This window comes from Gorilla gorilla, chromosome 5 (genome assembly GCF_029281585.2).
Source record: "Gorilla gorilla gorilla isolate KB3781 chromosome 5, NHGRI_mGorGor1-v2.1_pri, whole genome shotgun sequence".
NCBI classification, from domain to species: domain Eukaryota; kingdom Metazoa; phylum Chordata; class Mammalia; order Primates; family Hominidae; genus Gorilla; species Gorilla gorilla.
Genome location: NC_073229.2, coordinates 126,075,001 through 126,091,289, shown reverse-complemented (window position 1 = coordinate 126,091,289; position 16,289 = coordinate 126,075,001). Strand labels below are relative to the sequence as shown.

The following is a 16,289-nucleotide window of genomic DNA, read 5'->3' as shown; positions in this document are numbered from 1 at the left end:
AGAAAATGCCCCCATGATTCAGTCATCTCCCATCAGGCCGCTCTTTCAACACATGGGGATTACAATTTGACATGAGATTTGTGTGGGGAAACAGAGCCAAATCACATCAAGGAAAAACATCAGTCTTTTGTTTTAAAATTATAATAAATCTGTTTTTTTTTAACCTAACATAGCTAGAGCATCCATCATGATGACCATCTTGTAATAAACTAAATTTTCTATTTCTAGCTGAAATTAATATTTAATAGCTGTAAGAGATACAAAAAAAACCTATGCCACTAGTTCTTTATTTATTTCAAAAATTGAAATTTTTCTCCTAAATCTGGGACTCATTTGAGGAAAAAATGTACCCAAAGTATTAATTGGACAGTTTCTCATATTGTATACTTCATTCTAATCTTAAAAAAGGCACTTGTTTGCCATTTTTAAAAATTAGGATCAACTGATTTTTCCTATTGTTAGAAAGCTATTGTAAACTATGGGCAATTTTTTAGTTGATTAATTAAAGATCTTTTGCTTATTTACAATATTTCTTTTAATCTCATTTTTACAACTTTGTAACAAAATAATCATAATTGAAATAACATATGTTACCATCTTTCCATCCAAAAATGGTCTTCTTTGTTTAAAAATCCAAGCCATTGTATAACAGCCCAAAAGTGTAACTTCAGACTCTGTCAAAACATATTTTTAAATGTATTGAACATTTGACTCTAATTTTGGTTAACTTCCTTGTTTCTTTTTTTTACTATTAAGAAAAAAAAATTGCATATCAAATTCAGTTTGTATTTTCTGAGAATGTATGTTGATAATGACCAGTTTAATATCTTAAAAATATATATGTGACAAACAACTTTTCCATTTTGCTTTGTTGCAGCAAACTGCAATGTTCATTCATTGTGAAACCAGCTAACATATCCTTATCCAGACTCTCTTATTCTTTACTCTTCCAGTTGTAGTACCAGTTTCTACATTTTCATTTAATTCTTCTTAATAGTGTAACTTCATTTTAAATTAGAAACTTTGCCCATATGTATTTTTTAAACTAGAAAAATAATTTAATTATATTTTGATTAAAATAATAGTATGCATTTCAATTTAATAATCATATGGTTTAGATAGTTATAATTGTAATTTATTTCACCTACATAAAATATTCAAATAAACACATTACAATGTTACAGTAGTACACAGAAGAAATCATTTAAACTGAATCAAATCATTGCCACTGAGTACATCACTGATGTGTTGGAAACAACTCACGCACCAATCACATGCTCTATAATACAACATCTTATATGAGGCAAAGGTTAAAATAAAATATATGTTTAAGTTTATTGGAAAAATGTCTTGCACTGCTTTGGTTTTAAAATTTCAATTTAATAAAAATTAAATAATTGAAATTTCATATTTTACTCCTCAGTGCACTAGATGTATTACATGTGCTCTATAACCACACATGTTTTATTAGAAGCCATAAGAAAATAAAAATCTAGTTTATTCCTTAGCCTTACATAGTAAAATTTCTTGGAAGAGTTTTAGAGTACACTACTACTTTTGATACTTTCAAAGTTTGTGGAATTCAAAGAAGGGAAATAAGACAAAATACTAAAGTGTTTCTCTAATGGCTAGTAAAAGTAAATCACTGCAACCTCATTTCCAGGACACAGCAGGAGCATCACATTGGCCCTGAGATTAGGAAAGAAACATCACCCAGAATAAAGATGAGTGAGAAAGGTAGACATGACAGCTATTACATGGCTACTAACAATGCAGAAAAAATAACAATAATAAATAAAGATGGGAACAGGTTAGCCACCATTTTTATTTTCAAAATGCAATAGATTTACTTGTTTTAGCTGTAAGAGTTTGACTAAAATGATTATGTACACTCTGGCATTGGTATAAAAATCAATGAAAGGGCCACTTGCAATTAATTGTTAGGCCCCCAGGGAAACAGCAGTCCTGAAAGTAAAGCCTGGAAGACTTGATGCTACTCATAAGCTCCTTCATTAAAACAAAAGCCACAAACAGTGATCTCAAGAATCCTGCCTGCACAAAAATTAGTTCTCAGCCAGCTTCAAAGGCAGACATATTTCTAAATTTGGAAGTGTTATCCTTTTGCTAATACTAGTATATTTGGCTTCTTGTGAAGAACTTTTGCTGTTTATCTGAAAGTTAATTATTTTTTTTCTCACAAACGTACATTTGTTTCTAAATTTCCAAGGGGGCCTCTGTCACAATCAACACTTTCTTCAACACAACTCTCATCATAACTATCACCACCAAATTGGGGGCATCCTTTCTGAAACACCTCCCTAATTGTTAAAATTTTCCAGGTAGATCATAAAAAAGGTCGTTTTAATAAAATTCATTTCACTCAGTCATAACCATCTTGGGTTGTCACCACTTTTCATTCTGACAATATGGAATCCTAAGTCCCTCAATTTAGTTATATCTATTTGTTGGAGTCAGGCTGGGTTTTTATTTTCTGGTTTTGAAAGAGAAGGCTGACAAAAACTCGAAGAAGGTGAATTGATATATTTAAAGTCCCACGATGTTGCTTTTGCTGTGACCATGCAACTGCACTAAAATAATAAAATCCATTTTAAAAGATTGACTATCTGTAATGTGTACATGGAAACAGATTCCTGATGTACTTTATCTTTTCAGTGAGATTAGAGAGTAATCCAGAATATTTATTAATAATCTAAAATCAGGACCAAATTATTAATGAAATGAGAATGCAACTGAGTGTCAGATTGTAGCATTAACCATAGGTAACCTGTATTTGCAAAAGTACGGTATTCATATTGGGGGAAATGGTTTCATCTGCTACCGAAATTTAACAATTCAACATTTACACTCCTCACAATAAGGATAATAGCAAATATATATTGGGAATTTAGTACATGTTCAGTGGTATATGAACAATATATAAGACATATACTCTCAATTTATCTATGGGAGATAAATTCAAAAAAGCAGAAACCCAGAGAAATTAAATAAATCTGTATTGAGTGAGGAATGTAGGATTTCATGCCACAACCTGGTCTATGCCTTTAATAATTATGTTAAACTATTATATTGACTCAACAATAAATTATATCCGTTAGTAATGCTGTTTCCCAATTCTTTGGCTTTTATTGAATTGTTTTTGTAATAAATTGAAATGAACCATAAGCTCATAGTGTTCTGAAAACAGTCAAGGGACCTACAAAGCAAACTAATATAATGTGTAGCTTCTAATGAGCTGTAATTACAATATTTAATAAATGAAACACATACATTTAGAGATAATCAAATCTTTTCACTGAACTCACTTGTGCTATGGTGTATACAATAGGCTAATGACAATCAGAAGCATAATTCAAATACTATCAGGAAATGTAAAAGTACATTTTATTGCCAACCCTGAACTATTCTTTCTCTAAATAGATTTAAGATGGAAACTGGGTATAGAAAAATGAATTATATAACCATCCATAATTTAACTCAAATTAAGAAAGCATACCTTATTCTTACAGAACACACTCTTCATGTGCATACACACACAGGCACATTCAGTCATCTGGAGAGTTCTTTATTTATAAAATTATTAAAGAACTTCTCTGAATACACATCAATCAAAGTGCTCACCTTTGTGTATTAGGCAATTAAACAATTCTAGGCACTGCCACAGCCACTAATATCACAGCATAAAAACAAAGATTCAAGTTGTTTCAGAATAAGATCTCTTTAAGAATAAGACATTTACCATCAATGTTTAACCAAGTTTAATTTCTCAAAGCAGTATTTTTGAGGAATTTATTATATTCAGTTTGCAGTTATCAACACTTATGAACAAGCACCAAAATTTATTTTGTCCTTTTCCTGATCTATCTGGAGTTAAGGGGAAGAATGTAAAATAAACAGAGATGATTTATAAACTGTGCTTCCTCCTTGCAAATATGCATGATAAAGTGGTAAGATTATTGAGCATCAGAAGGATGCATCACTTGACATCTTGCTTGCTCCCAAGTGGAAAAATAGTACAGTATTATCTTTAAATAAAAGTCTAACATTGAAGATGGCAGTAGCAGCAAATAATAGTAAATCTCCTTTTGCTTCATAAAGAAAGAAAAAAAACCTTAACTAGTATGTGGTATCTTCAATCAGCTCTTAATAACAAACAACAAAGTGATATTACTGTTTTTAGAATAATTTGGCTTTTGGAAATAGACAGGAAAACAAATGAACAAATGAAAATTCAGCTGACCAAAGATGCTAATTAGTCTAAAATGCCTTTGCAACAAAAGAATAGCTTCTCCCTGAAAAGACAGCATAATAATGTGGAAAATCAAGACCATTAAACTGCCAAGGATATTTTAAATTAAGTACAAATTTCAGGATATTCACCTTGTAATTAATGGGCTATCTAAGAAATGAGAACAATATGTCTTTGCTGATACTCAAAAGTCAGAGCAGCAACACCCCCCACCCCCAAAACGATCAATAGATATTTCATAGCCACAATGTCAATAAGTATAATTTCCTCAAAACATTAACAAAGTAGAGTCTGGGTTTTTTTGTTTGTATGTTTGTTTTAAAAATACCAAATGATGCTTCTATTCAGCAATTTATATAGAAGAAATGGAATTTGTCATTTTAGTTTTTTTATGTAAGATATAAAGCACTAAAATTTTTAGAATGTCAAGGTATTTTTGGATAATATTTATCTCAGCCTATTTTTTGCATCCAAAATATGTCCTTCTTGAATTTCCTTCAGAATGTTGCCTAACCAGTGGCTATGAACTCTTGCAGTGACAACTATTATCCATTACCCAGCACTTGACATGCTAGCTCAACATCACTGTATTAACTGACTTTCGAGTTTTCTCACTCCCTGTGGGGCCCTCTCTCCTAAGACTGATGAGTTGGGACACAGTGTTTGAGCTGCCAACCTGACTTGACAAACAGCAGGAATGGTTCTTGCACAGAGTAGAGGAGGGAGGTCAAGGGAGGGAGAGAACCGTAGCGTACTAGTGTATGCTGGAGTGGCAGGGCCTCATGCACATGTTTTCCAAGGCAATTAAAACATTGTTTCTCAGATTTTACACTTCAGTCAAACATACAACTTCTTTATCCAGTTAAAGTGCCCAAAGCTGCTTTAATACATATTGCAAATGTAGCAATTAGAAAAGGATTAAACTTCTGTCCCTTAGATATTTTAGAGAGGCTACTTTCGAAGATAAAAGTTGCTGCTCCTTCCAAGTTTAAATACGCTAAAACCCTAATCACTTCTTATAATTCCCAAAATGGTGTTATTGCTTTCTTTTTAACCATTGAATTCACTCTGGCAGAGCGAGAGTAATAAAACTCATCATATTCTAATTTTCAGACAGCTTGATAAACCCAATGTTCTCACTATAGATAAAGTGTAATGAAGCACTTTCTTTCCCATAGGAAAGTCTTTGACTCATATGCTTTCATGCCAACTAGCCTTCACATCTGCTGTTTCACCATTGATGGCTTTAACTTGGCATGCTGAACTAGTGTCTGATGAAGCAGCTTTACTCAAAGGCACCATTTTATTTCTTGCAATGGGAACATAGTAAAATGGTGTTGGTTTCCTGTAGTCCTTATGCAAATCCCTGTAATAAACATAGGATCAGGCCTCACGTACAATAAATTGTGTGTTAGATGAGGAAAGGGGGAGGGAGACAACCTCTGGGAGTAAAAATAACTTCCTTACTACACAAATAAATCAAAGACATAATAAATAGTCATGTTTTAAATATTTATATCAAACATGACCAATTTATATTAAAACTGTATTAGACACTAATAAAAATATAATGACGTTTTAAAATACCAACCTTATTTTATTGAACAAAATACTACCACATAATCTAATGTTAACAGTAGTGAATTTCCCACATTCGATATTTCAACACCATTAATAAAGGAAAAATAATTTGGGAGCGTTAGAAAAATTATATGACTATAAAAATCTTTACTGAGATATTTCTTTCAGACTTCTAGAAAAAAATGTCTGATGGACAATGAAGAACACAGCAACATGAACAAACAAAAATTTCATTAACAATATTAACCATTAACCTAACCTTACTGCCCAGATACATTGGTGATCAACCACATCAAGCTTTTATGTTTTGTTTAACTCATTAAAGCACAAAGAAAAAAAAAGATTATCTATAAACTTCAATATGTGAGACAAACAAAAAATTAAAAATAAAGTTTCTATGTGTCCTAAATAGCCATAGCTATTTCCTAATCAGTAATTTGCAAGCAAGTTGGCAAGAATAGTTTTTGGCTTAGAAGCCTAAATATATTAGGTATTTCATCTTCCAAGTCAGAACAGTATGTCATGTTTGAGGAACATTTTGTTTTAGTTTAGATCTGCAAAGGAACATTGAGGGATTCTCAAGTAACACAAAGCAATATGTAAATTAGAATTGTGTACTAATTTACTCTTGCCAGTTAAAATAGCACTTTTTTTCACAACAAGGAAAGGAGCAGAAGTAGTTCACTAAATATTATAGGGTAGTAAAATAAGCTCAGGCAAGAAAACTACATGAACAAATCTCAAAGCTCTTGCTCAGAACCCAATTCAATACAAATCTACAGAATAGGCCAATTAATACCATGTCCTTAATGTCACTTAAAAGTCATCTCTTCTTAATTCAGTCTCCATTAGGTAAACACAAAGTCTCATGTACAATTCTCCCAAGTCTCAAATATGGACCCTTATGCTTTCAATCCCCATGATAGAAAAACCTACGATAAAGGTTTACAAAGAAAAGATGAATGTTCATTCCTCAGGTCCCTGAGAACATATATTTTCTCAATTTTCACTTAGACATACAAAATAAAATATAACTCTGAGAAACACAAGTGCTCAAAAGGGAAAAGACTCCCTATTCAACTCAAAATAAATAAAAATGACATGAGAAAAAGCTATGTGGCTAGTTAATAGCACCTAAATAAACAAGCCAATTCAAGTGAGTAGCTATTTACACATCCTCCCTATACTTACTGAAGTACCATAAAGAATTTCTAATTGTCATATTGTAAAAGCATTCCTTCTGGATAGTGGTGGAAAATTATTAGAATCTGCGTAATAGTAAACATGTGCAAACTAAAAGACATAACCTGATTTCTAACCATGTGCTGACAAATAATTATTAAACCTTTTCCTACAGACAACTACACTTAACTAGAAATCTTGCTATATAAAATATGAAAAACATTTAAAGAATAAGCTCTAAAACCAAACATATCTAAAATTCAAAAAAGTTCTAGATAATATGTCTCATCTTTAAACATTATTTTTAGGTTAATTTTCTGCATATGCAAAGTGGAACTTTCAAAATGTTTTACCACCAATATAGCAAGAGGAAAATAAACATTTATTTCAGAAAACATTTTTCAATGTGAAAAGCACACTATCGTTGCAATTTTGAGAATTTACTCTGCTAATGTGTAAATCTCTTCACAGTAAATATATTATACTTATATTACCACCATTGCTCTAAATAAAAACGGACAAGAATTCTGTTTTGCCTATATTTACAAAATTAGGAGCAATCTCTAATGAATAGTATATGTTTTTAGATCTAATAAGGACTTGCAGTAAACTACCAACTTTTTACATTTTATCTCTCAGTGGAAAAGTTACTTACATTCTTGTAGTATACTGAAAGCAAAATCATTCAAGCTCTCAAAAAAATTATTGCAGGCATGCCACACTAGCAATTCAGACTTCATAACATATAATATCATCCCACCATATACTATCATATACAATCACCCCAGCATATCTTAATTTTAGAAGACAATTGAACTGGTAAGATCAGAATAAGTGGCAGACTATAAAGAACATGTTATAGCTTTACCTGCCCCAATGCTGTAAGGCAAATGTTTTAGAAACTTCATATAATCAAGCAGTTGAGGTCATGTGGGTGAGCCAAAATGATTAATACACTTAGCTCTTTTGAGTAACGATGGTTTATGTGACGATATCTTTGGTTATTACCTTTATTGTGATACTATGCATTCCTTGGTTATAGCCTTTATAATTAATAAGTCACTTAATCTCTTTGTGGCCCAGTTTCCTCATCTGTTAAATGAGCATAATGATAATTGCTTCCTACCTTCCTTAGAAGTTGTCTGAAGATAAATGAGCTGGAATTTAGAATGTACTTTGCAGAGGAAGGCTGTAAAAGTTAAAGGAAAAAAAAGAAAGGGAGAGAGAGACAGAGAAAACAAGAAAGAAAGAGAAAAATCTCCCAAGAAAAATCCTCTTTTGCTCAGTACCAAAAATTAAAATGTTCTACCTAGGATGGAATAACCCACTTGCTTTTCATTCCTAACTTCATTACCCACACTTCAAAATCAATGACTTTTAACAGATAATTAAAATAGGAAAGCTATAGAGGGCTCTATGTTTTGAATAAACCTTTGACTGTCCTGTAGAATAATAAAATTTTGCACATAATCGCACATTATACCTCAAAGCCTCTGTCATATGTTTTCCATCAGTAAATGTAAAATTCATTGTGCCAATGGATAACTGTGTGGAATTTGACAAAAGTAACAAGGTGCTGCAATAAAGAAAAGCTGTGGCATTGCTTTAGGGCACACATAGCAGATAATAATCAAATCATCATTTGGGGAGCCTGGGAAAATAGGAATCCATGAATATAGGGGAAAATATTATTTTTAATTACACGTTGTAGTTGTAGAGACTTGAAAGATAGAAAATGAACTAATAATCTTTTGGATTTAGCCAAAAGATAGCCAAACAAAATGACAAAATGTTCAAAGTATCAGCTGGCTAGTTTTAGCTACATGTAAGGTAGGACAAGAAAGAGATAGACGAGTAATCAGTACAACAGCAAGGAGATGGGGAAGGAAAAAGAGGAGGAAGAGGAGGAGAGGAAAAGAAAATTTAAAAGAACTGACCACTTTGCAAGCTGAATTTAGAGGTGATGTAGAAGGGATAAAACCTGCATGGTTGGATAACAAACGTATTTCTAATCTTCAGCCAGCGAAAGTTCTTAAAATTTTCTCAATGTGGCCACAAGGCTTAATTAAGAATCAAATTAAGCGTGATGCCTTAGATGCTTTCTTAGAACCTCTAAAAAAGTCAAGGCAATACCTTGTAGATTTTCTCATTTGGATAAAGATCTTCTAGCCCAAAGTAGCAACGATTCAGTCTGAGGAGAGGCATGCCCTTAAAAGAACAGCGTGTGTGGCTTTTACAGTATAAGTAGATTCAATTAGACACATTTAAAGGTTAAGCAGAAATTATACTGGTAAAAGCACTGTCACCCTGGTGTAGAAGGAACTGAGTCTGTAAATGTAGAAACTTGGGCTCTCAAGTTTCTGTGAGAACGACAGTTGACTTGGAAGATAAATAAAGGTTTATGTTACATGTCACTAAGTTTTTGGCTGTTTGTTAAGCAATATTCTGGTGGCAATTAATAATTAACACAAGCTCAAGACATGTAAGTTCAGTGCCAAGAACTAGAGATACAAAAATGAATGATATAGATTCATTAAATCCCTATTCTCCTGCTGTGCAGTAGAGTATGGAAACATACAGGAACCAAGAAAACATATCTTGGATTAGTAATTTAACAATAATGTAAGTTTAAAAAAAAAAAACTTCAAAGAATGTAAAAGAGGAGCACTGTACCCAGACTGGGTAGATTTAGGTATGAAAAGGGTCAGGAGAGTTTCCCTGGAATAAGTGATGTATAGATTAGAATCTAAGGAATAAAGAGAATATAACCAATTAGGTTGGTAGAGGAGGATGGGGATGAAAAAAGAGCATAATGGGCATTAGAGAAAGAGATGTAAAGGTATAGAATGCAACACAGGACTAGGAATACATCAATTTGGATAGAGCTTACATTTTTAAAATATGTGCCAACATTTTGTTAAATGACCATAAGAAAGAGCACATGTTTCTTCATTTGATACTATATCTTTTAGATGGACATACGTATTAGTGCACATAATAAAGTCAGAGATTCCAGGTAGGCCAAATCCAGACAAATAATTTCTAAAAATTGGAAAACTTGAGTCATGGATTTCATAGAAATAAGGGCATTCGGTATCATTTTGTAAAACATGTGACTGACTTCAAAAATACAAGAATTCTCAAAAAAAGCCATAACACCTACAGGCTATAGCTGAGTGATTTTTGATCTTATAATGTATAGGCTTCCATTCTCCTAGCCTTTATACTTCAGGGAGAAAAGAATGTTCCTGTTGCTTGGTAACATGTTGCATAATGGTTAGCCCAGGGGTGAAATTTCAGTTCTAGTACACTAAATTCCCAGATTCCAAGTAGGTTTTGACTCCTCCTTTAATGTTTCTTAATAAAATTCCTGGACTGTCATCTATTTTACTATCTAAATATGATTAAGAACATATTGGTGATATCATGCAGTTTTCTATTGCTTACATGAAAATAACATGAGAACCACTATCTCCTATTTTGAATTTTTTTTTCCAGTCATGGCTTTACATTTATCTCTGAGGAGAGTCCGTGTGGTGTGTAATGGATATAGAAAAAAAGAAGGAAGAATTTTTCTTGAAGATAGTATACTTTGAGCACCTTGAGCTCAGTGAACAAAATCAATCATGGTCTTTGGAAATGGAATTATTCGATGTTGAAGAACAGCTATGTAACTCTGCTATGTCTTTGCAATGCTGAGGATTTACACCCTTTAGCACCAGATATCTGGAGCCAGCTCTTCTTGCTAGTAGTAACAAAACTATATCGTTTTTTATAATAATTTTCTGGAAGGAAGTATTCCAGAACAATTAGTTAACAGCAAGGTCTTGCTAAATTAGTAAAAACAAGATGGAGATTCCTTTAGAAGTCAATGCCTTAAGGGTGCTTCCTAGAGTGTTTGTATGTGTGGCTGTTAAATGAAAAATGAAAGAATTGTATAAAATGTAAATACACTACAAAATAGTCTCTGGTTCACAGTACAGTTTCAAAATGAGTAGGTAGTTTTTGAATTCCAGACTGCTAGAATTTTTTTCAAATTTCTTACCATAGCTGGAATAACTATATACTTAAAAAGTGAAAACATGAAGTTGAAATTGGAATCTTTTAAGGCTACATTAAAATACCAAAAAAATCAACATTTAATGTATTCTTGTGAGTTCTAATTTCCTTTTCCTAGTTTCAATAGGAAAATAGAACTCAGCATGTGATAATATTAGCAACATAAGGTAGTTGTCAACTTAGTAATTATCACTGTGTGGTTTTTATTGTGACTTGTGTACATTCCAAATACAATTCTAAAGAAATAATATATGTGCTGTTGGAAATAGAAAGCTGTGTCGTGTCGACTTTCTCAAGGTGCTAGAGGCACTCGTGTTTGAGAGAAAAACAAGAGATAAAAAAAAGTAAGAAGAAAAGTCAGTAGCAAGGAAAAGTGAAAGTAGGCAAAAATTGCATAGCAGAAAGCAATTGAACTATTAAAAAAAGAATGAAAGAATGAAAAGACAAAGAATTAAGAAAATAAGCTTAAAAATAAAAATTTTATAAAGAAAAAATACATATGTTTGGTAATTGATTTTTCAAAAATGAATTTTGCTACTAGTATATTTGAACTTTAAAACAAAATATTTGAGTCTTCTGGAAAAAATAAAATTAAAACGGAAATGTTTATGAACCAGAAATAAACACTTCTGGTGTCAAATTTTTGTGTTAGGTACAATAGGTTGTATTATTATATTTTACAAATTCAATTCAAAAGTCACTTGAATATTGGAATAAATTAAATGCATCACGCATTCACTTCCTTCAAGTTGTTGACACTAACAACGCACGTTTAGCAATTTCAGCAACTTATTTATTTTCTTTCTTTTTTTTTTTTTGAGACAGGATTGCACTCCAGTTGCCCAAGCTGGAGTGCTATGTCGCCATCTTGGCTCGCTACAACCTCTGCCTCCCCGGCTCAAGTGATTCTCCAGCCTCAGCCTCCCAAGTAGTTGGGAATACAGGTGCATGCCACCACACCACACTAATTTTTGGGCTGTTTGTAGAGACAGAATTTTGCCATGTTACGGAGGCTGGTCTCAACCTCCTGGGATCAAGTGATCCACCCACGTTGGCCTCCTAGAGTGCTGAGATTACAGGCATGAACCAACGTGCCTGGCCTAGCAGCTTATTTCTTTATAAAAACACAAAAATATTAACAAGTTTGATAAGAAAGGAAATCTTTATAAATTCTCAATATTCAATTAAGAAAAACTGATCCATCGCAATTAATATAGTCAAATAGGACCATACTGAACGTATTGTTTTGCTTGTATTTGATTATTCAATAAATTTGATTAAATAAGTGATTTTCCAAGTAAATGTGAAATCCATATGCAATACTTAATCTAGTCATATGAGAAGTTCACTTTGAAAATAATTAAATTTTAAATATTTGACTAAATCTAATTTATCTTATTTTTGGGGGAACTGGATGTCCTCCAGAAATTTATTTTAAAGTTAATTTTATAAAAATTTTTACAAAGTTGCATAATTTGACAAAATACTGACTTAAGTCACATAAAACCAAATTCAGTGACTTTTTAAGTTTATTATTCTGTCTCCAACTAAACCATAATCTCCTCGATAGTGAGAATTAGAATACTCAATGTGTCGTGTAACTTCTGGCACTCGATAGAAACCTGATGAATGCTTCATGAAATAATTTATTTTATAGCTTGAATTAATCATTTTTTTTAAAAAAAAATACTATTTCCACTGTACATTTGAACTGCCAGTTGTGTTTCTGTGAACACAGAAAGAAAATATCAATGTTTTAAAATTTGCCCAACCTACAAAAACTGTAAAAATACTTGGTAAGATACAAAAGGAATTATAAAGTGGTAATAGCTACCTAAAGTGAAATCCCTCAACTGGTCTACTTTGGCCCAGTGAGTGGGCAAGAGTAAGAAGAAGACAGAAAAAGTAGACGAGGGCAAGGCACTCTATATGACAGAAACTTTTTACAAGCACACTTTCATTTAAATGTTCCACAGGGCTGTCTCTCTGGAAACCACTGTGAGTTCAATGGGACAGCCCCTTTCAACTCTGTGTCTCCCAGACTATTACCTTGGTGAATGCATAGATAATAAGGACTGTCTCTGTATTTTCAGCCCTTAAATCTTGCCTCATTTCAACAAAAGTAAATGTACGTATGGGAAACATTTTTCCAAGTAATTATTCTATTCTTCTGGAATAGCAAAGTTTAGTAGAATCTGAACATCCTACTACTACAGTTTCAAAAAATACATTTTGTTTTATTCAAAAAGAAAAGCTTACTGGGAAAAAATGTTACCCTTGGGCTGATTTTCCTCAAAACAGGAACAAAATATTGTAAAGCAAAACCTCCTTAGCATTTTCAGAGATTAAAATGATTGGTCTTGATGAGCATATGTTCAGTTGTACACCTCTCCACCCCTTGAGGTATACGCTATTATTAAGAATTGTGCACAAATAATGGCGTTGTTACACTCTTACATTTGTGAATCAAGAGAAGTTTGCGCTCTATCATTTTAATTTGTAAATTTTAGGTAACCAGCAGAACTTACCTTGAAAAAAGTCATGGTTGCACCATCCTCTACTGCTCCATATTCTATCTTGGTTTGTTTAGCTAAATCATCAGCAGAGTCAATAGGGGATTCCATGCGTTCCACTGTCAGAAAGGCGGCTAAGTTAGCAGTATACGAAGAAATGATGATAAGTGTGAAAAACCACCAAATGCCTCCCACTATCCTGGTGGACAGTGCTTTGGGCATGAGCTCAGAACCTAACAGAGAGTGGGGGAAAGGTGAAACGAATATAGAGAATTTGATCAGCAATCAGATACTTTTGGTCACAGTGGCAGAATGGAATCACTGTGTAATAAAAGCTTAAATCAAAGATTTACATATTTCTTTAGGAAGCAAGCAACAACCATTGGGAAAGCAGAGGCTATTTTCAGAAAATAGACAATCTTTTAGGACATTCTTGTTTAAATATAGTGACAGGAGACTCACGTTCTACCTGAGATGATGCAAAGTTCCAATTAAAATATTAATGAGTAAACATTTTTAATAAAAATAGCATTAGAAGAGATTTTTTAAGCTTTCTGGTTTATAAACCACATTTATTGTTTTTTCACATTTTGTTAGTTATGAGGGTTTCAGAGGAAGTGCTTAAATATACTTTTCGATCCATTTCTTAAGCTTTTTGTAAATTTCACTTTTCATGTGCATGTAGCTCAAACATTTTGTCTATCTTGTTATTTTTAAAAGTTACGTATAATAATAAAATAACTACTATTGCCCACATTTCTTGAAATGATGTGGGGTTTTAGTGTAATGTTTATTTTAAAATAAGATAATAAATTATGTTCTCCTGTATAAGCAAGTATCTCCCATCACTATGGTTAGCATCAATTTAAAAAATTAGAATAAGAATATATAGCTAAATTGTCACATTTATTTTTATACATATATAAATCTTTTATAACTATATCAGAATGTACGGCTGGAGTTGCCTGCTCATGGTCTTAATAAAAGAATGGGATCTGAGAATTATATTTTACTTTTGACTATTATTAATTTTAACTCATTTAGACTATAAAACAAAATCCTACCAATTTAAAATTTGGTCTGTTATTTAAATTTTAATTACAGCTTACCACATTGTTTATATTCTTAATGCTTAAATAAACATATATCAGTATGTGCGATTTTTTTATAAGTAAGGTATACTAAATTTGTAGATATGCATATATTACTGTTCACTTTTAATCATTTTGAATCTATCAAGAAAGCATAGACTAAAAGTACTTAATTTTATTTGTGTTTGAGTAAAATGGAATGAAGCAAAGACGGACTTACAGTCATATCTTTAGTATAATCTCTGATGCAGTAAGGTAACACATCTTTAGACGGAATAAAAAATAAAACAAATTATTCATGTGAAGCTTGAAAAATAAGTGGTATTATGACTGCACTATATCAAAACAGCCCATCTTATACTGCAGTTCATCTTACCATTGCAATTTCAAACAAACAAACAAAATTTTAAAAGCAGACAAACTTGGACATGACAGCCAACTCCAGCTCCAGATTCTGCCTACAACTCTGTAAGGAAAAAAAAACAGAAAAGTACCTTTCTGATGTAGTTGCTCCTAGGCCCTGTCAGACACACACTCGGACACTGAAACACTAAATACTCCCAAGATGATGAGCAGCGTTGGCTGCCTATTTTGCTTTTTTTGTGTTTTGTTTTGTTTTGTTTAAACAACAACACCAATAAAGTCAAACAAGACTGGGAAAGAAAAGAATAGTGGAGACATTTGACATAAATGGCCCAATTACCACAAGTTCATATCTTACCCAAGGACTTAAAGCGAGTACCTCCTAGTCTTGTGAATCAGAGCCTGGTTAGGGGCTGACTGTCATGTACTCAAGGTAACGTCATGTCCAGCACTATATCCCACTAATTCCTGGGAAGCTGGGCATCAGCCAGAATAGTATGGGTTCCTCTTTCATGTATCCACCAGCAGTGACGTAGTTATGTGGCGAAGCAAATGTATATTTGAATTTTTCATTGCTTGAATTGCTTGTCATTATCTTCAGAGATAATAACAGAGTTTTACCTCTAATTCCTAAATACTACTGATAGCAAGTTTGTCCTATGAGCATACAAATTCTCAAAGACCTCCAAATATTTTTTTAAAATATAAGTAGAAAAAAGAATGTTTTCTTTGTCAAAGAGATAAGAAACTTTTAAAACGAAAGTCTTGCTATGGTCAGATGTTTATTATGAGGATAACTCCCTCCAGACTACTAATTATTAACAGACGACTAGCAGTTTTGCCTGGGTGACTTGTATTACTCAACACTACTTATAAAATAACCTTGTGCCATATGATGGGCTTTTTCATTCACTTCTGTTATTTTGAAAGAACTACAATAATGTCTTCTAAGGGTAGAGTAAGCCTAAGGGAAAAAAAGAAAAAACAAACAAACAAAAAAAAAAACAAAACCTTGGACCCAAAATGTAAGAAAATGTAGGAAAGGAAAAATATAACTACTGATTCTTCATTTGAGTTATTTAGAAAGAGATGCCACAAACTTAGGTTAGCTCATGTAAAAGTTTTCTGGATTTTCAAGTTTTAGGTTTAAATATTTGTAAACTATATATAAAAATATAGTTTACATATATATTAATAATTATACAATAAACATTTCAATTTAGTAGGCCATGC

General features: G+C 32.4%; 1 protein-coding gene across 5 annotated transcripts in view; it reads right to left on the bottom strand.

The window, feature by feature from the left end:
• Window positions 1-16,289, bottom strand: part of GRIK2 (glutamate ionotropic receptor kainate type subunit 2) — a 685,903-nt gene that overhangs the window by 129,331 nt on the left and 540,283 nt on the right. For all 5 annotated transcript variants that reach the window (XM_055391438.1, XM_055391439.2, XM_019030081.3 and 2 more), the window contains one exon: window positions 13,618-13,835. In XM_055391438.1, the coding sequence (XP_055247413.1) occupies window positions 13,618-13,835 (218 nt within the window). The remainder of the gene's footprint in view (window positions 1-13,617; window positions 13,836-16,289) is intronic.